Source organism: Bombina bombina, chromosome 1 (assembly GCF_027579735.1).
Source record: "Bombina bombina isolate aBomBom1 chromosome 1, aBomBom1.pri, whole genome shotgun sequence".
Lineage (NCBI taxonomy): Eukaryota > Metazoa > Chordata > Amphibia > Anura > Bombinatoridae > Bombina > Bombina bombina.
Window position 1 is genome coordinate 931,612,577 of NC_069499.1, and position 23,869 is coordinate 931,636,445.

At 41.4% G+C, this 23,869-nt stretch overlaps 1 protein-coding gene across 1 annotated transcript in view; it reads right to left on the bottom strand.

Annotated features, from left to right (window-relative positions):
* Nucleotides 1-1,688: 1,688 nt before the first annotated feature.
* The window catches only part of REM1 (RRAD and GEM like GTPase 1), a 42,242-nt gene continuing 20,061 nt past the window's right edge, over nt 1,689-23,869 (bottom strand). Inside the window, exons 3-5 of the mRNA XM_053692947.1 lie at nt 13,079-13,158; nt 12,806-13,007; nt 1,689-6,175 (exon numbers count right to left, since the gene is read on the bottom strand). Of these exons, the coding sequence (XP_053548922.1) occupies nt 5,901-6,175; nt 12,806-13,007; nt 13,079-13,158 (557 nt within the window). The 3' untranslated portion in view covers nt 1,689-5,900. The remainder of the gene's footprint in view (nt 6,176-12,805; nt 13,008-13,078; nt 13,159-23,869) is intronic.

Here is a 23,869-nt window from a genome sequence, read left to right on the forward strand (position 1 = left end):
ACTCACTGACAATACCACTGAAATACATAGTAAATGACGACTTCAAGCGTAGAGTCAGGAAATGGGAAAATAAAGGGTTATATAGGGTTGCAGATCTACAACACCAGGGTAAGCTGTTGACATATAGTCAACTTCAACAAAAACTTGAGCCTATTCAGCTACATTGGTTCCTATACCTCCAGACGATGTCAGCCATACGAGACTACCTAGGGACAGAGGTGACACAAAAACGACAGAGGACCTTAGAGATCCTGTGTACATCCCTTAATAGACCCAAAAAGGCAATCTCTAGATTATATATCTCTATTCAGGAGATTAAGACCCAGACGAAATCATCAGTAATGTTAAAATGGGAACGAGATCTAGGTAGAGAGTTTGAGATAGATAAATGGGATGAAATGCTTTCCCAGGCTAGTAAAGGACTTATAAGTGCGGATCTTAGGGAAAATATACTGAAAACATCTTTTAGATGGTATCTGACACCAACAAAAACAGCTCATATGGTAAAAGGGAGCAATAATCATTGTTACAGAGGCTGTCAAACAGCGGGTTCCTATTTCCACATGTGGTGGGGATGCACTAAAGTAAGCAACATATGGCAAAAACTGTCTAAACTGTTGAGCAAGGTGCTGAATGAACAGATTTCTCTCACCCCAGCACAGGCACTACTACACGAGAATATAGCTAGATTTAATGCACACATAAATGTGTTTATCAGGATTCTGTGCACTGTAACGAGAATAACTATAGCAAAATATTGGAAGACGGAAATACCGTCGTGGACAGAGGTCCTAGCTAGAATCCAGGTGACATATTCGATGTATGAATCAGCAGCAAATATACTAGACATAGAACCTTGGTTCCAAAAAGTCTGGTTCTACTGGATAATGGAGAATAATAAACAGTGATACCTTATAATAAGTAGAAAATGCTTGAGACTGGGGAAAAGAGGAGGTAAACCCTATATATAGAAAGATAGAGTGGGGAAGAGGCTGGCTAAGAGGGATAATTTGGTCCTTAGCAGAAGCACTCCTAGATGAGTAAGTGATCTCTAGACAAAAAGAATATAAAATGTTCAGTGACATAATATAACTCTATGAATGTTTCTATATTGTTGATTTGTTGGTTTGGTTTGTTTGTATTTAAGATGTTGATATTTTATGTTGAAAACACACACCCCGCGTTATCTTACGCCCTGCAATGAGTATCATTCTAAAGGAGATTAATGAAGAGTAATTACAGGGGGAGAACTTAATAAGAAAAACAACTCCACAGAAGACCATGAAGAATAAAGTTTTGAGAATATAAGTTAAAAATATATCTAACTGTCAAACTCTTCAAATGGGTCAGCTTGGGATGAGGCATACGAAAGCTTAGGAGACTCAAATAAGGGGAAAACCTCCAGAGATGAACACCCTTATGTTAAGAAACTATTGTATTGTGATATCTGTTGTACCCAAAACATGTAATGTATGTATGATTCCTATGCAAGATGGAGAGGAGTTAATAAAAATTATTTCAACTAAATAATAGAAGTAAAAGGAAAAGTTGTTTCAAATGGTATGCTCTGTCTAAATCATGAATGTCTAATTATGACTTTACTGTTCTTTTAATGAAAGTTTATATTTAACATTTCATTTTAAATTATTTCTCTATAATTAATACAAATTCAGACATTACAGACAACATTCCTTCAAAATAATTATAATTTATTTATAAAGCGGCTCCAAATTCCAAATATGGTTATATAGTTCCATCTTTGAATGCATTTTCCAACAGTGTGATTTTTTAAGAAGACTCCAAATAATGTGTCACTTTATGATAGTGTAACTTGATTGCTCTGTTTTTCCCTATACAAAATGGGGAATAACACTCTCTACCAAAATTAGGTAATGATTCCCTTATGGATCACCAAGGGCCCAAATACTATCATGGAACATCAAAAAAAAAAATGTATGTAAAGAAGTAATTCCCCTCTTCAGACACCAAACAATTCTTCTTTACACAGTAGAAATGAACCAACCCATTTTTCCTCAGCATGGAAACCTAAACACTCCCTTTCAAATATCATTCAGGCACCATGATGAATCCATTGCCTGGCAATGTACACACATGGATCTGTGTTATTAGATAGGCATAGAGAGCATCTCCTCCTCTGTCCTAACGCTGACTTCTTTATCAGTACACATTTGCTGCATGGCGACTGTTGTTGCTATTTTAAGGGGCAAGTGCTACAAGATACCTCCCAGGTTCACATGCATAACAAGCGGAGTGGCTTTAAAAAACAACATTTAAGAGCTGCAGTTTGGATACTGGTTGGACAACTAAGCTAAAGGCTTCCTGCGTAAAAATAAAAACAGAGAAGACCTAAGTAATCTTCCCAATGTGCATTGCATTCGTACATTCTATAGCATCCATGTAATAAAAAAAATAACGTGGCCTAGACCTAAGTTTCTCAACCCTAGTACTCAAACTGGCCAGAATTGTAACATTCCCCTTCCCAGGCTGTTCATCTGCTCAGTCTTTTGGTTTAGTGCCTAGGTAGGCAAGTGGTTCACATCTGGCCCGTTTGTGGTACTTACAGACTGGAGTTGCAAAACAAAACACAGAGATTAATTAAAGCCATTTGGATTTGCAAATTAGAAGTTACCACTGTCATTAAAAAGCAGGACTGTACCCAGCAACCCCTTTTTTGAGCCAAAAATCATAAATATTTAAAGGGAGATTATATATATATATATTTATTTTTATTTTTTTGCATCAACAATTGTTTTTCTTTTCCAAGTTTGTTTTTGTATCTTTTTATTTTTGTTTTATAATAAATTCTGTTCACTTATAGAATTGCCTTTATTATCCATTGGGAAATCTGTCCCAATGAATGGGTTGTGCTTAAAGGGACATGAAACCCACATTTTTTCTTTCATGATTCAGATAGAGAATACAATTTTAAACAACATTTAAATGTACTTGTATTATCTAATTTGCTTCATTCTTTATATATCCTTTGTTGAAGAAATAGCAATACACATGGGTGAGCCATTCACACAAGGGGGCCGAATTATCAAATGGCAGGCGGACATGATTCAATGTAGCGAAACATGTCCGCCCGACATCGCTGTCGGCATTTAACATTGCACAAGCAGTTCTGGTGAACTGCTTGTGCAATGCCGCCCCCTGCAGATCCAATTGGCCGCTAGCAGGGTGTGTCAATCAAGCCAATCGTATTCGATTGGGCTGATTGCTGTCCGCCGCCTCAGAAGCGGCAGACGAGTTAAGAAGTGGCTGTCTTAAGACTGCTGCTTCTTTACTCCTGTTTCCGGTGAGCCAACAGGGGTATTTAGGGCCATTCGGCCCTTGATAATTCGGCCCCAAGGCATCCATGTACAGCCACCAATCAGCAGCTAATGAGCCTATCTATATATGCTTTTCAACCAAGGATATCAACAGAATGAAGAAAATTAGATAATAAAAGTAAATTGGAAAGTTGTTTAAAATTGCATGTTCTTTCTAAATCATGAAAGAAATTGGGTTTCACATCCCTTTAATGAGCAATTCCTCTTAGTTAAAGCAAAATTAAATTAACCTTAGTTTAATACACAATTAAATATGTACAATGTCTGCTCTTTCGTATACATGATAGCATTTGTGTGAAGTTTATTGTCCTTTTGACATGGCAGCACCGCAAATTGGTAATAACAACTCTGCCTTTGAAAGAATTATACTTCTAAACGTAATGTTGTTTTTGTATCATTGCTAGTCTTATATTTCACGGCAAGCGTATATTTGAGGCAGGAGTAAGCAGATTATTGATTAACTTCAGACATGTCAGACTCTTGTGTAGGCACTCGCTGAATACAGTAAAATCTATTTTTTGTAGCATACAATACAATATAAACCATAGATATTAAAAGTCATATTTCTAAATATACTGATATACACACACAATAAAAATAATAAAAACTTAAATGATTCATCTTTTCTTATTTGTTACTATTTTGTATTGCATTTGTCCAAATTCCTCTTAAAGGAATTTTCCGGTCAAAATTGAAATCCACATAAATAAATTAGATTTTTTAATAGAAACTTATTTACAATATACATTTATTGGCAAAAATGCTTCAAGTAAAAGTTATCACTGTTTTAGTGTTAGAATTTGTCTCAGCATGTGCATGTGAAGCATAGCTGGATGTTCTCAGTGCACCAGCATTTTAAATAAGGCTGCAGCTCAGAGCGCCAGTGGGGCTTGTATCATGTCAGCAATTAACAAATTGAGTCATTACCAGATGCTACAAGCAACTTAAAGGGACAGTATACACTCATTTTCATATAACTGCATCTAATAGACATTACTATAAAGAAAAAGATGCACAGATACTGATATAAAAATCCAGTATAAAACAGTTTAAAAACTTACTTAGAAGCGCTCAGTTTAGCTCTGTTGAAAAGGTAGCTGGAAAGCCCACTACAAGGGGGAAATAAGACAACCCCCCCCCTTCTTTTGCATATGAAAAGACCCTTTACACAAACAGGAGCAAGCTGGAGTAGGTATCTGACGGTATTCTCATAAAACTTTGGGGCTTGGTTAGGAGTCAGAGCAATGTTATTTAAAAATAAGCAAAACTATACATTTAAAAAAAACAAAAATCTTTATGGGCTATATAAATAGATCATCTACAAAACATTTATGCAAAGAAAAAAATAGTGTATAATGTCCCTTTAAGGTCTTAAGCAAGTGCTGTTTAAAATTCTGGTGCACGGTGCATACTTAAATATACTTTTGGAACAGCTATAGCTTTTATTAGAAATATTTTTGCTAATACATGTATATTACAAAAATGCTCCTAATCAAAACTGAACTGCATCCATGTGGATTCCAATTTTGGCTGGACTTTCCCTTTAACTACACAGCATTCTTCATCCAGCGGAAATGTCCCCAAGGAGATCACAGATAGTCATAGTACTATAATGACATCTGAAACGTCAGCATTGTTCTTTCAACAACTGCGGCATGACAAGGGTTAACAAATATAACTGAAATCCAACACCATAGAGCAATTCTGTAGGAAAAGCCCCAAGGCCCAGATTTACACAGCAAATAAAGCTGGAAGAAGGAATGATACATAAACATGTGCCGGACCCCTAGTGCACCCCAGCTCAGCTTTTCAGAAAGATGCCAACGAATCAGATAACATTTGACTTGCTACTTATAATACCAAATTCTATTATAACACTTCAGCAGCAAAATCGTCCTTTTACGGTATTTCACACTTCTGATACGGCGCTACTCTGTTATGTTTTTATAGACCCAGAATGCTTTAAAGAAACTAGGCCACTGGGACGTAATGCATCCACAGATCAATAAGGGTCTAAACTCTCCGCTGCTACACGTGTGATTTAAGCAACCAAGGGAAAGACCAACCCTGCTTTAAAAATGCCTGAAGATGCTCACATCTAGGAAGGGGGTGGGGGGCGCACTCCTTGGAATCCCTGTCTTCTGTTTTTTTCCCTGCAGTCTCTCCCAGTCTCTCTCCATAAACATTGAGCTCAATTTTTCCATTGTTTGGTCAGTGTCTGCTTAGAGGGAGCTGAGCAAAATTCCATAAAGTGCTGGAGGGGGAGGGAGAAATAGAAAAACTGTGACCTACATCCCCTACAAGTGTCATCTACAATCCCACACTCAGAAAGCCTGATTTCATTCCTTAGTAAAAATGTGTTCTGGGGACAGAACTAATCTATCATTGGTTCCTATACAAAAACCCATTGAACTTCACATTTAAGTAACTCACTTAAACCATATAAAGTTTAATTGCATTCTTTGAACTTCCCATGTGACGGAGCAGTGAGCTCCAGTAAGATACCCCCAGTGTGTGCACATAAATAGTCCTTAACTGTCCCAGCACTCAGAGTACAGACAGGTCGTGGCAGGAGCGTGAGTGCACTCTCAGCACTGCTTTGCTATTCCTGGTTACTAGACGGTCAAGAAATCTGCGCGCTCGTTTGCTCAGACTCTCCTTGCGTTGGTGCCTCAATCTGCAACTTTCTGATGTATCTGCCCCATCTCTGCGTAACCGGATCTGGCGAACCATCCCCTCAAATAGCTCACGGACATTGTGCTGTAGCACTGCTGAGGTCTCTATGAACTTACAGTCAAACACCACTGCACAGGCACGTCCCTCTGTAGAGAGAACAAAGGGTATTCATTAAAAGAAGACCATGCAGGAGAGGGGAGTTGAGCTGGAAGTGTAGAAAGTGAAGGTGAGTACAGACATGAAGTCGGCGGTGCCTGATAGCATGTGGGTAAGAGGAATAAAGTCTGACAAGGAGAGAAGCTGCAGGGATTACAGAACTGACCATTTTAGCCTTATTGTAAAAGGAGCTGGAAGCTGCAGCCATTTTATAGTAAGCTAACCAAGACAGTACTGCAGGTGTATACTCAGAAGCTCTGCTTAAACTGATTGTAAAGTTTAAGTGCCCGGTATATAAAAATAATCTTAAAAACAGGGCCACTTTCATTCATTAAACTTTACAATAAACCCTCATTATTAAAATACTTACCTTTGCTTTATGGAAAACAGACCAGTGATCCGCCACCCACATCTCCAGCTGTAGTTAGCATATCGATGACGAATCCGGCTTCCTACAGATTCGTCATTGATCTGCTAACTACAGCAGGAGATGCGGGCGGAGGATCGGCGTTCTGTTTTTTATAAAGTAAAGGTAAGTATTTAAAAAAAATAAGCTTCTTTGTAAAGTTTAATGAATGAAAGTGCCCCTGTTTTTAAGATTATTTTTAGATACCGGGCACTTCTTCATTAAACGTTACAATCACTAATAAAGGATACTGTTAACCACAAACTGAGAGTGCAGCTATTGTTGAATTTGAGATATCTAAACATGGTGGCAACATATCACACTTATACCACATTTTGCAGGTAAGTCATGGTTTGGGAGCTAATCCTCCTGCAGCTCTATCCCCTATCAAAATGTCCCAGTATAACTAAGTGAAACCAGGGGCCCTCTAGCCATGCGCAGATACTTCCCATGACAAACTAAGATCCAACCATGGTCTACCAGACTTCTGTGGCCCCAGGTAGGCTTGCAACAATTTTATGGACAAAAATACTGGCCATGCTAATTTGCACAAATCTACAAATATAATTAAACAACACAACTTAAAGGAATATAAAAAAGTGCTCCTTTAATAGAAACATATATGTTAAATGAATGTAAACTTAAAAGAAACAGATTAGGTTAGAAAAACAGCAAACACTTGTTTTCTTGCTAAATGAGCACTTAGAAATTTTCATTGTAGCCACTTCCTTCAGCAATATAAGCAAGGAGACATCACAGAACTTATGTTCTATTGTCACATGATTTTTCTTCAGCAAAAAAAAAGTCCTCTACTGAACATGGAATATAAATTGATTGCACCTAGATTAAATATCTCCTATCAACACCTCAAAGGAAAAAAATGATACCTTGCACTCATGTAGAGACCCCAGGACCCTGCACAAAATAAGTTAAAAAAAATCAATAAATAAAAAGTAAAATCCTTTTAAAATGACGAATAATACATTTTGAAAATATTTCTATTAAAGTGAAGGTAAACTTTGATGAATGAAAGCCCGGTTTTTAAAAAAACTATTAAAAAACATAAATTATGCTTACCTGATAATTTAATTTCCATCTTTGGGAGGAGAGTCCACTGCTTCATTCATTACTTGTGGGAAATAAGAACCTGGCCACTAGGAGGAGGCAAAGGCTTAATACCTCCCCACTCCCCTCATCCCCCAGTCATTCTGCCAAGGGAACAAGGAACAGTAGGAGAAATATCAGGGTATAAATGGTGCCAGAAGAATAATATTAAAGTGAATGTAAACTCATTGCTCTCTCTAAACTTCCCCTTAACAATTACGTTTAAATAACATGAGTTTAATTCATGATTTTTTTTTAAAGATTGTAATTACCGTGTTTTTTTTGTTTATACCGTTGCATCCGTCATTATAATCGTCCGCCCGGCATTTTCTATAATGTATTGTCATTGTAGTCACGATCCTTAGAACCAATCATTAGATTAACCACGGGGGGACCAAACCCCTTTTGCTTTCGTCACACTTCCTCATTGCGCTTGCGTTAGACAGCTCTTCCGACGTTATTATCTGAAGCTCGTTCAAATTTCGCGCATGCGCAATAGCAAACTTCTCTGACTTCATTCATTCTATAAATATTTTAGCGCTTTACGGGAATGACGATCAGATGCTTTACTTCTTTACCCAACGATAGTATTCAGTGAATGTATTCATTCACTGAATACTATGTTGACAGACAGCAGCATCGTGGTTTGACGCATGTGCAGTGTTTAGCATACATGGGAGCGTGCATTGCCACTATGTAAACAGAGGGTGGGACCGCTGTATCCGTAGGATTAAAAAGAATAAGGAAGTTGAGAGTGGGAGGAGCAGGTATATACAACGATCGATATTTAGAAATGTATTTAAAAAAATTATTATACATTTTATGAGAAAATGAAAGTGGCGGTTTGTTTAGTATACTGATTACCTATATAATTATACTTTCATAACATAAAAAATTTACATTCACTTTAAATTTAGGTCCGCTCACCAGAGCAAATGTGCGGGAGCAGTGGACTCTCCTCCCACAGATGGAAATGAAATTATCAGGTAAGCATAATTTATGTTTTCCATCTTAATGGGAGGAGAGTCCACTGCTTCATTCATTACTTGTGGGAACAAATACCCAAGCTCTAGAGGACACTGAATGAACAAAAACGGGAGGGTAAAAGGAGGCGGACCCTAAACTGAGGGCACCACAACCTGTAGAACCTTTCTCCCAAAAAAAGCTTCCACTGAAGCAAAAACATAAAATTTGTAAAACTTTGTAAAAGTATGTAAGGAGGAACAAGTAGCCACGTTACAAATCTGCTCCACAGAGGCCTCATTCTTAAAGGCCCAAGAAGAAGCCACAGCTCTAGTTGAGTTAGCCGTAATCCTCTGAGGAGGCATATGTCCTACTGTCTCATAGGCCAAACGGATAATGCTCCTCAACCAAAAAGACAGAGAAGTGGAGGAGGCCCTCTGCCCCCTATGCTTCCCTGAATACACCACAAATAAAGATGAGGTCTGTCTGAAATCCTTTGTGGCCTAAAGATAAAACTTCAAGGCTCGAACCACATCCAAGTTATGCAGTAACCTCTCCTTAAACGAAGAAGGGTTAGGACACAGTGAAGGAATTACTATCTCCTGATAAACGTTACGATCTGACACCACCTTGGAAAGAAAACCCAACCCAGTGCAAAGCACAGCCTTATCAGCATGAAAAAACAGGTAAGGGGGCTCAGATTGCAAGGCCGCTAACTCCAGGAAATAATCTTAATGTCAAGTGCATGTATAGGCTCAAACGGAGCCCTCTGCAAAACCTTAAGAACCAAGTTTAAGCTCCAAGGAAGAGCAGAATTTCTAAAGACAGGTCTGATCCTAGACAGAGCCTGAACAAAGGACTGAATATCAGAAAGCTCCGCTAGCTTCTTGTGTAACAGCACCGATAATGCAGAAATGTGTCCCTTTAAGGAACTGGCAGCAAGACCTTTATTCAGTCCATCCTGGAGAAAAGCCAGAATCCTGGATACCCTAACCTTGTGCCAGGGATATCCACGGTCCTCACACCAGGATAAGTAGGTCATCCACACTTTATGATAGATGCGACGAGTGACCGGCTTCCTGGACTGGATGAGAGTATCAATTACTTTCTCTGAAAAACCTCTCTTGGCCAAGACTAGGCGTTCAATCACCACGCAGTCAGTCTCAGAGAATCGAGATTTTGGTGTAGAAAAGGAGTCTGAACCAGCAGATCTCTGCGACAGGGCAACCTCCAAGGAGGAGACAATGACATCCTGATCAGATCCGCAAACCACGTCCTCCGTGGCCACACCGGAGCAACCAGATGTAATGCTCATGGGATACTCCTCTATCAGACCGAACTCGGCCAGTAGTCTTGTTATCCCGGCGTCGAGCCAGAATGATAGGGAATATCCCAGAGCAGAGTAGGTTTGCAAGATGAGATAAATGGCACTCACCACAGGCAGGACAGTCCTTGGCGGAAACAGGCAAGAAACCAGAGAAAAACCACTAGGGTGGTCAGGCAGGCAGGGTTCGGCAACAGTAAGGCAGTCCAGGGGTAAACCACTAGGCTGGTCAGTCAGGCAGGGTTTGGCAACAGTGAGGCAATCCAGGGCAGATAGGGGTTAACAGGTAGAGGGTTAAAGAGGCAGAGTGGTCAGACAAGCAGGGGTCAGCAATAAAATAACAATCCAGCATACAAATCAATAACACCCAGGAGAACAGTAAGTAACACCTATAATTGGGCAATGATAAGTAGGACTGACGTTACTTACATAGGTGCAGGATTTGTGCCACAGGAGATCCAGACCGGCTTCTGCAGGGGGAAGCGTGCGGCGATGACGTCACCGCCGCATGCAGTGAGTCGACTCCCCCCTAGGCATCAAGCAGACAGCAGGCGCCGCATCCCTAGCAACAGCTAGAGTGGCGCAGCACGACATAGCCCCCCTCTCAAGGGTTCCCTCCGGGAACCTGAGTCGGCCTCAAAGGTTGAGCAGCATGGAATCTAGAGACCAAGGAGGGAGCATGCACATCACGGGCAGGAACCCAGGAACGATTCGCCACAGAGTAACCCTTCCAATGTACCAGATACTGCAGTTGTCTGCACCTGTATCTGGAGTCCAGGATCTTAGCAACCCCATATTCAGGGTCACCACGGACCAGGAGCGGAGGAGGATGAGGAGCTGGATATATCTGTATGCCCCACGTAAGTCTAACTTGGTGAAGAAGCAAGCATTCTGGAGCGAGTCATAGAGCTCGTGATCAAAGGAATGGGATAGCGGTTCTTGATAGTTATGTTGTTCAAGGCCCTGTAGTCGATGCAGGGTCTGAGCCCACCATCCTTCTTATTGACGAAAAAGAAGCCTGCTCCAGCAGGAGAGGAGGAAGGGCAAATGAAGCCTTTAGCTAGATTTTCTTGGATATATTCCTCCATAGATTTGGTTTCAGCTTTGGAAAGTGGATAAGTCCTCCCTTTAGGAAGTGGGGCTCCAGGAAAGAGGTCAATTTTGCAGTCATAGGGACGGTGGGGTGGTAATATGTTGGCTGCCTTTTTCTCAAACACATCTGCGAAGTCCGTATATAAAGAGGGAAGGTTTGGAGGAGTCTGTATACTGGCTATGGGGATATGGAGTAAAGGAGTGACTTTAGCAAGGCAGGAATTGAAACAGGAGGCACACCAGGAGGCCAGTTGTCCTTCACCCCAGTCAAACTGTGGATTGTGTATACGAAGCCAAGGAAGACCAAGGATGCCAGGCTGTGCTGGAGAATGAATGACCTTGAACTGGAGCTGTTTGGTATGAAGGACTCCCACAGTCAGGGTCAGGGGTGCTGACTCAAAATGGATCAACCCTGAACCAAGGGGGTGCCATCCAGAGTAGTTGTTTTGAGACAATGTCTTTTCTGCAGAAGAGGCAAGCCAGCTTGAATCATAAAACAGTGATCCAGAAAGTTTCCAGCTGCCCCTGAATCAATGAAGGCTTGAGTGTGGACAGTGTTCTGGAGAAAGGTAAGGGTTACAATAAACACAGGTATTAGATTTAATTAAAGAGGGAGTATCCTCTAACATATCAGTCCTCCATAGCTTACGCCTTTAATACGGACTAGATAGATTAAATGGCACCTTTATACACTCACCACCTCCTATGACCTAGACAGTACAGAGATTTATGACTCCTCTCTGATAGTCCGGTCAGGAAAGAGGGAATGAATCACATAGTACACAATGCAGGACTGTCCCTGCTATAAGAGAAAGCACTCCAAGCTTGTAAGCTGCATGGCTCTCAAAGTGAAAGTGAAACCTGTATATTCCATAACAGCCTATGAGCCTAACATCTCACACATAAAGCAGCATAAAACAAATAAACATATAAGATTATTATTCCCCACTGTTCAATAATCCCCCTAAGGAGATATTAACCCTTGATTCTATAAAGATAAAAGACACTGTGACCCTCTGTGACCCTGTCTTCTGTGTTAACATTATGTAATAAAAAAATGAACGATCTTACCAGAATCTATGCCGTGGAACAGGAACACGGCCTTTCAAGTGTGACAGGTCGTAGCATCGCTCCTGGCATGGACTTGAGAGAAAAAACAGTCTGCGAAACTCGTCAACACAGATTGCTGTAGAAACTGTTAATATGAGTCGGGATGGTGTCGCAAAAGAGAACTCTCCCTGCATCTCCGGACTCACCCAGGCCCTCACTGAGAAGCTTATAGGGCTACTTAAAACTCCTGTCCCATTACGAAGAGTAGTACCCTCCATAAGAGACAAAACAAATTCTGACACTTCTCTGCCAACCTCCTGGGACGAAAGGCAAAGAATGACGGGGGATGAGGGAAGTGGTAGGAGTATTTAAGCCGTTGGCTGGGGTGTCTTTGCCTCCTCCTGGTGGCCAGGTTCTTATTTCCCAAACGTAATGAATGCAGCTGTGGACTCTTTCCAATTAGGAAGAAAAGTATATTAATAAGAGCGCAGCTATCTCTGGACAGTAGACATGCAAACAGGTACAACTGTCTGTAAACAGAGCAAATGGGTATACGTTGCAGGATGAAAAGTCAGAAAAAATGGTTGGGGCTGTGAAAAGTGAGGATAAAGGAAAGAATAAAGCTGGAGACGTAAAAAGGTGTGTCTGTGATCAGAATTTGACAGAAGCACCTTCTCTCACCTTCTACAGACACTTCCCTGCTGCGCACCAGATCCGTCTTATTCCCTACAAGGATTATCGGAATATTTTCTGATTGACGGGTACGTCGAAGTTGTATTCGAAGTTCTGAGGCACTCTCAAAGCTTGCTCGATCCGTGATTGAATACACAATGATATATGCATTACCTGTTCGCATAGGGTTGTCACTGCCTCCATTGGACCTCTGTAAAAACATACACTGATAACTACCAGGGACAGGAGCATCTACCAAACACCACAAACCACTGTTCTTACCTGTCTTTCACTTTCCCATGAATCCATCACTAGCAGAGTGGTGTCTTCTCCATCTACATTCAATGAGCATTCAAACACTTCTAAAAATGGTAGATATAAAAGATGGAATTACCAAGGAAAATACAAGGACAGTGAGCAGTGGATAATCACAAATTAAACATACATGTGAACGATATTCAAAAACCCAAAATGAGATGAAGGACCATTATAATACTGCCCTTTCTAACATTGCCTTTTCCTGCAGAGTGGGGAGGACAGGAACAGAGATTTTATATAGAGAAAGCACTTTTCTGTACTGTTATTTGACAGTGCTGCTTCCTTCTGACAATGAGTATTTAATCACCACCTCTAGTTGGAGAACGATTCCCCCATATTCCTGTTGTACACTAATGCCCCTCTTCTACCTTTTAAAATTCATCAAATTCTGAAGTCATAATAGCCTGCAGCTAAAGATGACATTAAAACAAAATATTATATGCCACTATAAGCACAGTATTCAAATAAGAAATCCATGTTCAAAGAGACAAAAGTGCAGTACACAGGCAAGAACAGGCATTGCGGTTATAATGATAGTAGACACAGGCAAGAACAGGCATTGTGGTTATAATGTCAGTAGACACAGGGAAGGACAGGCATTATGGTTATAATGTCAGTAGACACAGGCAAGAACAGGCATGGTGATTATAATGTCAGTAGACACAGGGAAGGACAGGCATCGTGGTTATAATGTCAGTAGACACAGGCATTGTGGTTATAATGTCAGTAGGCACAGGCAAGAACAGGCATTGAGGTTATAATGTCAGTAAGCACAGGCATGACGGTTATAATGTCAGTAGGCACAGGCAAGAACAGGCATTGTGGTTATAATGTCAGTAGACACAGGGAAGGACAGGCATCATGGTTATAATGTCAGTAGGCACAGGCAAGAACAGGCATCATGGTTATAATGTCAGTAGACACAGGCAAGAACAGGCATCATGGTTATAATGTCAGTAGACACAGGCAAGAACAGGCATTGTGGTTATAATGTCAGTAGGCACAGGCAAGAAAAGGCATTGTGGTTATAATGTCAGTAGACACAGGGAAGGACAGGCATTGAGGTTATAATGTCAGTAGACACAGGCAAGAACAGGCATGGTGGTTATAATGTCAGTAGACACAGGCAAGAACAGGCATGGTGGTTATAATGTCAGTAGACACAGGCAAGAACAGGCATGGTGGTTATAATGTCAGTAGACACAGGCAAGAACAGGCATGGTGGTTATAATGCCAGTAGACACAGGCAAGAACAGGCATTGTGGTTATAATGTCAGTAGGCACAGGCAAGAAAAGGCATTGTGGTTATAATGTCAGTAGACACAGGGAAGGACAGGCATTTAGGTTTTAATGTCAGTAGACACAGGGAAGGACAGGCATTGTGGTTATAATGTCAGTAGACACAGGCAAGAACAGGCATCGTGGTTATAATGTCAGTAGACACAGGCAAGAACAGGCATGGTGGTTATAATGTCAGTAGACACAGGCAAGAACAGGCATGGTGGTTATAATGCCAGTAGACACAGGCAAGAACAGGCATGGTGGTTATAATGCCAGTAGACACAGAAAAGAACAGGCATTGTGGTTAAAATGCCAGTAGAGCGTAGGCAAGAGCACCAAAGCTAAACATGAGCACATTGGAGAGATGTAGAAATGAGGGAGAGACCCATTCAAAAATATATGAAGAACAGCACACTTTATAAAGATAGTAAAAGGTTCTGCATACCCCAAAGTTACATCCACAAAAAGAAAAATAAGATTAGTACTGATGTATACACGTACAAAAATGTTTCTTTATTAGGGAATCACATCCAAAAACAGCAACATTTTGGGCTACTCACAGCCCTTAATCATAATGTTTTTCTTATTGTAGAGACACACACACAGGCTCTATATTATGAGATCACTAGTTAGCTTTCCAATGTCACAACTGCATAAATTAGTTCAAGGCAATATAATTCATCTGTTCTTAACCCTAACAAAGTGCTATGAAGATTGAAACAAAACTTCTATGGAAACATGCAACCCCCCCCCCCCCCCCCCGCAGAGGACCCCTAACGAGTGCTGAAGAAACCTTGGAAATTTCCATTATTGCTATCTATGCAGAAACAAGCACATGACCTGCTATGTCACCTCATGAACAATGACACAAATGGTTTACACCACTTTAAATTGTGATGCTGAGGTAAAACCAAATGTAATGAGAGAGAAAGACAGACAGGAGAATCAGAAGAGACCGTGAGAGAGATGAACTGAGAAATAATGAGAGAAAAGAGAGGTCAGATAGAAGGAACAGAAAGACAGAGCAGAGAACAAGGGAATAGAGAGGCTTTGCACGTCACTTTGTAGAAGAGCTGCACGTCATATTAAAAGCAAGAGATAACATCAACAGCTGGAATGTTACAGGGCCCTAACAGGGGGCACAAGCTGGCCCAGTATCTTACCACAGTCACCAGGTGTAAACACAGGCAAGCAATAAATACAGGATTTATAATCATCAACTGAAAGTAGAGCCCTACAGATACAAATCAAATGAAACACCAGCAGCCTGAGAATATGCATCGTGTGACAGTAGAATGAGGGAACTAAACACATTATACCTTGTACAGCATAACAAAACGATCTCTAAAGGATGACTATTTCACAAACAGCAATCAGGAAAAAACTGTGCATAAGAGAGGTCACCAATAGAAACCAAAAGGATGAGTATGTGACATATGTTAGAACCAATTCACCTGGATATTTGAGCAGTATTGTCAAATCTAAGACCCTGAGTGCTGTGGACGTCTTTGCTATTCAGTATACACTGTAAAGACTGGGCAGGGTCTCTTGTCCTACCTGCACCTTTTAGTAGTGCTGTTCCATTCCTGTACGTACAAACCTAAGACCCATGAGCCACAGGTAGCCCCTAGGGTTCTTGTTTGGCTCTCAGCATCACTGAGCAGCTGACATAAATTATAAAGTTGTGGTCCTCAACCAATCCAGCAATTGGTGAGAGGCCTTCTATTAAACATTTGGGAGCCCCTACACCATTTTACTATAGAACTACTGCCTGACTTTAACTATGTGTTTTACTCCAGCAGCAGGAGCTGCCATACATTGCGAGGATTAAACACAATTAAAGGTATGCTGAAGTGCAATAGTAAAATGTTCTAGTGCATTAGAACATTTTACAGTTGCACACATAAGTTTCTTTAAAGGGAAAGTCAACTCAAAAAATGTTATTGTTTTAAAAGATAGATAATCCCTTTATTACCCATTCCCCAGTTTTGCACAGAAAACATGGTTATATTAATATAATTTTTACCTCTGTGATTACCTTGTTTCTAAGGGGCATATTTATCAAGCTCCGTATGGAGCTTGATGCCCCCTGTTTCCGGCGAGCCTTCAGGCTTACCGGAAACAGAAGTTATGAAGCAGCGGTCTAAAGACTGCTGCTCCATAACTTGTCCACCTGCACTGAGGCCGCGGACAGAAATACGATCGGGTTAATTGACACCCCCGGCTAGCGGCCAAGGATTGGCCGCGAATCTGCAGGGGGCGGCATTGCACCAGCAGTTCACAAGAACTGCTGGTGCAATGATAAATGCCGACAGCGTATGCTACTTCGTATCATGTCCGCTTGCACATTGGTAAATATGCCCTTAAGCATCTTCTGACGGCCCCCTGATCACATGACTTTTTCTATTGACTTGCATTTAAGCAAGTAATCATGGGGATGTCTTTAGGGACTTAGAAACAGACAGAAATTTGGAGGTTTAAAGGTTATAAAGTATGTTAATATAACCATGTTGGTTGTCAAAGCTAGGAAATGGGTAATAAAAAGGCATTATCTATCTTTTTAAACAATAACAATTTTTGTGTTGACTGTCCCTTTAAGACAATTTTTGGGAAATGGGGGCTCTGAAAAAGAATATTTTTTTAAAACAAATTTCCTTTTCTTCCGTGGGAAAGAGTCCACAGCCGCATTCATTACTTATGGGAAAAATAAGAACCTGGCCACCAGGAGGAGCCAAAGACCCACCAGCCAAAGGCATAAATACTCCTCCCTCTTCCCCTATCCCCCAGTCATTCAGCCAAGGAACAAGGAAAAGGGTGCCAGAAGATAAAAAACAACAACGCCTCAAAAAAGAAAACGCGCGGGGGGCTGTTGACTCTTTCCCACAGAAGAAAAGGAAATTATCAGGTAAGCATAATTTATGTTTTTCTTCCTAATGGGAAAGAGTCCACAGCCGCATTCATTACTTATGGGAAATTTATACCCAAGCCAAGAGGACACAGAATGCCAAAAAGGAAGGGTAAGAGGCGGACCACATGAAGGCACCACCCAAAAGACACATTCCCAAAACAAAAAACCCTGTTTCTTCTGAAAACAGGGAACAAGAACCCCTTGCAAAAAAGGCAGCTCCAAAAACGCAAATCTACCAACAGGTCATAGAACCTGAATGGTCACCACGAATAGACGTAACCAAGATCACGGTCCCCAAGGACACTATCTCTCTAGGCAACAGCCCAGCAGCAGCCCCTCAACCAACTAGGGGACCCGACAAACCATTCCTGAAGGGAATACAAGCCAGAAGGAGGAAACCCACAGGTCGTCAGGAAGACAACCCAACTCCGTTTGACAGACGTACTCTAACCCATGTCCCAATGACTGGAACCACAGCAGAATACAAGAGAAAAACCTGAAGAGAACAAACAGATCTCAAGGACCGGAAAAGGGGCAGGGATGTCAGGTTTTTTGTCCCTGTTTTGTTTGCCATGTGCTGCAGGCAGCCATTTTACTCACCTCTCTTGCTGACTCTGGTGCATAGTGTGTGATGCTGCTCATTTCCTGCATGCCCTTTTATGGCCCTTTTATGGCCAGACTGGTTGCAGTCTCAGAATTGTGGATCCTGATCCCTGCTGTTCTCCTTGTTCCTGACTCGGCTCGTCTGACTATTCGCTTTGGCTCCTGACTCGGCTCATCTGACTACCAGCTCTGGTTTTGACTCCTGGCTTGTTATTTGACTTGTGGACTTTTTATTATTTTTTGCTATTAATAAAGGTGTGATTATTTTTGCACTTCTCGTCTCAGTCTGATTCCTGGCACCCTGACAAGGGACCAATGGCACTCCTATGAAAAACCGGTCACCAAGGGAAAAAACCCTTACAAGCTAACAGGAGAAGACAAAACCCGGTCCCGCACCCCAGACCACAGGAGACTGAGGGTGCCGTACTAGCAAGGACTAATTCCAGAGATGGAAAAAAAAATCAATGAAAAAGATGCCGGATATAAAGGAGAAGCTAGTGGTGCGAGCAAGAAGCGGAGCCCTTCCTATAAAAAGAAATACCCCACCTTGCTCCTGTGCAACCAAGACAGCACAGCCCCTACAGGCCACAGAGCAGCAGAACCTCATCTCTAATCAAATCCCCAGCAGCAGAAGGAACCCAAGGATCCAACTCCCCCAGAGGATTCCCAACTAGTACCAAAAACAGCTAACTAGCAGCCAAGTTAACTAGCAGCCGAGGAGCAGATAACAGTAACTGGTTTTGACTGCAAAATCCTTGAAGTCTGCTCTTCAGCAGACTCCCTGAACGCCAAAGCATTGCTGTCCACACAGCCTATAAACTTAGCTAGGGTTAGTGCAGTGATTCAAAAACAACCCATCCAATTGACCGGTAGCCGGACAAGCCAACAGGCCACAACGGCCAGCAACCGGCACACACCTCCACTCAAGAAAAAGGGGGGAATAATCAGTCACTTAAAAAAAGACGACTAGAACCCTGAGATAAACCACCTAGAAATGGGTGACAACAATCCCAACCTCTGAGAGACAATCTCTCGAGCCCCCTAAGCCAGTCAGGCGACTAAAATACAGAGCGGGGGAAAAAAACAACATGCTAATCATTAACCCTACAGGTCGAGAACGAGACCAGGACATAAGGCGAACAGCAGGGCCGTCTTATGGAGACAAAATTCAAAGCCCAGCTTCACAACCGGGTATTTAACCGGAAACTTCCAAACTCCCCATAAATGAGAGACAAAGGAGCGCACCCTAATCCCAACCCTACGTTTCAAGGAAACACAGGGACAAAAAAGATAGGAGGAACCAGACCGCCAGAGCCCTAGATCCACTTCCAGATTCCCACTGGATCTAATAGAGAGGACCCAAAGAAAACTCCCTGAGTCTGATCCGACCGACTATCTCCGCAGAGGAGACACTGCGATTAAAACCGCAACACTGATCCAACGGACACTAGATCCTAGGACAGAGGTCAACCTGGTCCTAAACCCTAAAAGGGGTGACATAATGATCTATGAATCCTAGTGACAGCACCTGAAAAAGGTGAACCACACAAACCGAGCATAAAAGCTCCCAGAGGCGAAGATAGTGAAAACCTCTAAACGTCCCCTTAGAAACAACTACCGCTGTGGAAGCATAGCGGACACCAGGATACTTCAGATCAGAAGGCAGCATCTTTACGCCTGGGTTCAAACCCACAACCTTCTACTGCAGGAGCGATAGAGCTAACCACTACATCACATGTCCATTCAAAATGGTGCCATACTCCTAAAGAGTCCACAGATCATTCAAACTAGACAATGACCATGAGTCAAAAAGCATCTCGAAATGCCATAACTGCACAAAGTATGAAGGACCACACCCCTCCACCGGGGCTGCAAAGGAACACAGTGAGACCCCACTGGCCCTATGGTGAAGAAGAACTGCCACAGGCCAGCCCAAGCGCTTCCAACATCCAGACCCTCAGGTGTAAATTAAGTATAAGTGTAGTTTTTTTTATTTTTTATGGAAAAACAAAACAAAAACGAACAACTGAACAAGTGAACCAGCAAGTCCCGCCGGACCAGCCAGGCCAAACGTGCGTCACGAACAAGCCACAAGGCATACAAACAACTCCGGACAAAATCCGGAAACAAGTTCTATAAAAGAACGTAAGTCGAGCAATCCCAGAATTCCCATAGGGAAGAAAAAACAGAAAGTAAATATTCCTGACCGGATAAAAAAACAAAACAAGGGCACCATCAGGCATCTGCCCCAAAGTCACCATGCCTCTGTAGTACCTGTCAGACAGAGACCGTAACCTTAAAAAAAACAACTGGGAATGCTTGTATGAGACTGACCGGGGAAAAACACACCCTATTAGTCTATCTCACAGAACCCTGAGAAGATCCCTGATGATACAGGAAAGGATCTCCCAATAAATCAAACATACGTTGTAGTAGGACGCGCAGCCGCACAAATCTGTATAGAATACAATAAAGAAGAAGGCGCCAACATAGTGTGAATCTGTATTGAAATTAAAAACATTAAATCCATATGGTCTTAATGAGAATCTTGATATGGCGGCATTTTACTAGGTCATAGTCCTATTTAGTTATGAGCTAATAGTTTATCTTATTATCAGTAATTATTCCCTAGTATTAGTTTTCCATTTAATAGGCTGTGTTCAGATACATTATAATATACCACCAACTATTATAGATCTCACTACGAAACCCCAGAGAGAGAATTTGAGTGGGACAGCTGTATTACATGATGCAATCTGTATTAACAACAGTACACATAGACTAATATATTTTTATATATAATGAGCAATATCATTGTTTATAGGTATTTACATTAGTTTAGGAGTATTCACATTTGTTATCTTTGTCATTAGGGGTAATATTTTAATATATATTTTTTTTATCATTATATCTTCACATTATTTTCATATATATTTATATATATTTTTATACAGCATTAGATTTTGTACATTTTAGACCATGGAGTTATGAATTATTGTCTCTGATATATAGTACAGTAATTTTTGTAAATGCATGAAGGAGTACTATCCCCATGAGACGCTAGAACGCACGCATTTATAACCTAGTAACGCTATTACACAAATAGCCACTTTCGGTAATTTTATGTATATTATCATAGAAGAACTAATAATCATCTGTCTTTTAAATGATATTACGATATTTGCAGAAACCAGCATACCAGAAACTAAAGGATATACACTTACCCATACGTTGGAGGTGTGTCACCACAGTACTCTGTGGTTGGTCTGTTGTTTCATGCAGATGACCAATCATTCTAACGGTGATACACACCCCTGTTCGCTATGGGGATTGTATACTCCTTCACGCATGCGCTTTAATTCGGCTTGAACGCCGAGTTAGGCCAATATAAGCTGTGTATTTTAGATATGGTTTATTCACCTGAGGAAGCGGTCAAGGTAGACCGGGAAACGCGTTGTGATATATGTTTATGAAATAAACATTTGTTTTTAACCATATCTGATCACGGCTGAGTGATATATGTTACAGGAATCGTTATTTTAATAAACACTTGAAATCCGATCATAGCTACCAGCCCACCTGGTTTGGGCATCTCTCATATTACACAGCGAGAGAAAGGAGCAGGTGAAAGGGTTCAAGCTGCAAATTGCTGCAGACCGTACACAGTATTAGGAGCTCACTTTGAGGACGAGAGATCAGCTACCTGGACAGCTGTTAATGCTCCAGAAAGTCGTTGTAGCACTTCTCAAGTGCTTTACTTCTCGTAAGTACCATATATGTGTGGGGAGTGAACAACTTTCAATACAGATTCACACTATGTTGGCGCCTTCTTCTTTATTGTATTCTATACAGATTTGCCACGTTTGAATTGCCTTCATTTTTGGAAGAAGTCTTATGCTGCCATACCATCAACTTTGGACTTTTTGGGTCACACACCTGATACCGGTTTGATTGACATTTTTGTATATGAGTTTATCTCACACCACCCAGTGTGTGGGACATATATTGTTGTGTTTTTGCACTTGTATTTGATTATTTACACATAATCATTTGCTCACATTTATTCTATTTATGTTTAAGGGAACATATCTGATCTTTGTTGTTTTTGGGCGCTGCTGATTTATCACACTTTTTGTATTTACGCGCAGCCGCACAATCCTGTAGCGAAAAGAACAACATGGGGCATAATCAACCCTGGGGGAAAAACAATGATGCCATTCACAGTCTGAACACCCAGGATAGGCCGGCCGGCACATAACTGCAAGGAAACCTCAGGGTCCTGTAGGCGAATCAGCGCCATTAAAACGAAAATGTCTCGCCATCTCTGGGGTAAAAATTCCACCCTGTGCGGAGGAGACATTAACATCGGGGTCACCCGCAAAAGGTAAATAAAGGGAGTGTGCGATTGGGAAGGCACCTCCTGAGGAACAGAGCCCCCAGGAGCTGGTGACTCAGAAGGTCCAGGGCCCCCCCAAGCCCGAAGGGACCCGGCAAACCATGCGGGCACGAGAGACAAGATTGGCAAGCTTGCGATAACAGGACAAAATTACAGTCCTCAGCTGAGGACGATTCAGAATCAGATATTAAAAACATAATTTATGCTTACCTGATAAATTTATTTCTCTTGTAGTGTAGTCAGTCCACGGGTCATCCATTACTTATGGGATTATATCTCCTTCCCAACAGGAAGTTGCAAGAGGATCACCCAAGCAGAGCTGCTACATAACTCCTCCCCTCACAGGTCATATCCAGTCATTCGACCGAAACAAGACGAGAAAGGAGAAACCATAGGGTGCAGTGGTGACTGGAGTTTTAATTAAAATTTAGATCTGCCTTAAAAGACAGGGCGGGCCGTGGACTGACTACACTACAAGAGAAATAAATTTATCAGGTAAGCATAAATTATGTTTTCTCTTGTTAAGTGTAGTCAGTCCACGGGTCATCCATTACTTATGGGATACCAATACCAAAGCTAAAGTACACGGATGATGGGAGGGACAAGGCAGGAACTCTAAACGGAAGGAACCACTGCCTGAAGAACCTTTCTCCCAAAAATAGCCTCCGAAGAAGCAAAAGTGTCAAATTTGTAAAAGTTTGAAAAAGTGTGAAGTTAAGACCAAGTTGCAGCCTTGCAAATCTGTTCAACAGAGGCCTCATTCTTAAAGGCCCAGGTGGAAGCCACAGCTCTAGTGGAATGAGCTGCAATTCTTTCAGGAGGCTGCTGTCCAGCAGTCTCATAGGCTAAACGTATTATGCTACGAAGCCAAAAGGAGAGAGAGGTAGCCGAAGCCTTTTGACCTCTCCTCTGTCCAGAGTAAACGACAAACAGGGAAGAAGTTTGACGAAAATCTTTAGTTGCCTGCAAATAGAACTTCAGGGCACGGACTACGTCCAGATTATGCAAAAGTCGTTCCTTCTTTGAAGAAGGGTTAGGACACAATGATGGAACAACAATCTCTTGATTGATATTCCTGTTAGAAACTACCTTAGGTAAGAACCCAGGTTTAGTACGCAGAACTACCTTGTCTGAATGAAAAATCAGATAAGGAGAATCACAATGTAAGGCAGATAACTCAGAGAGTCTTCGAGCCGAGGAAATAGCCATCAAAAACAGAACTTTCCAAGATAACAGCTTGATATCAATGGAATGAAGGGGTTCAAATAGAACGCCTTGCAGAACGTTAAGAACTAAGTTTAAGCTCCACGGCGGAGCAACAGTCTTAAACACAGGCTTAATCCTAGCCAAAGCCTGACAAAAAGCCTGAACGTCTGGAACTTCTGCCAGACGTTTGTGTAGAAGAATAGACAGAGCAGAAATCTGTCCCTTTAACGAACTAGCAAATAAGCCCTTTTCTAAACCCTCTTGTAGAAAAGACAATATCCTAGGAATCCTAACCTTACTCCATGAGTAACTCTTGGATAAGCACCAATATAAATATTTACGCCATATCTTATGGTAAATT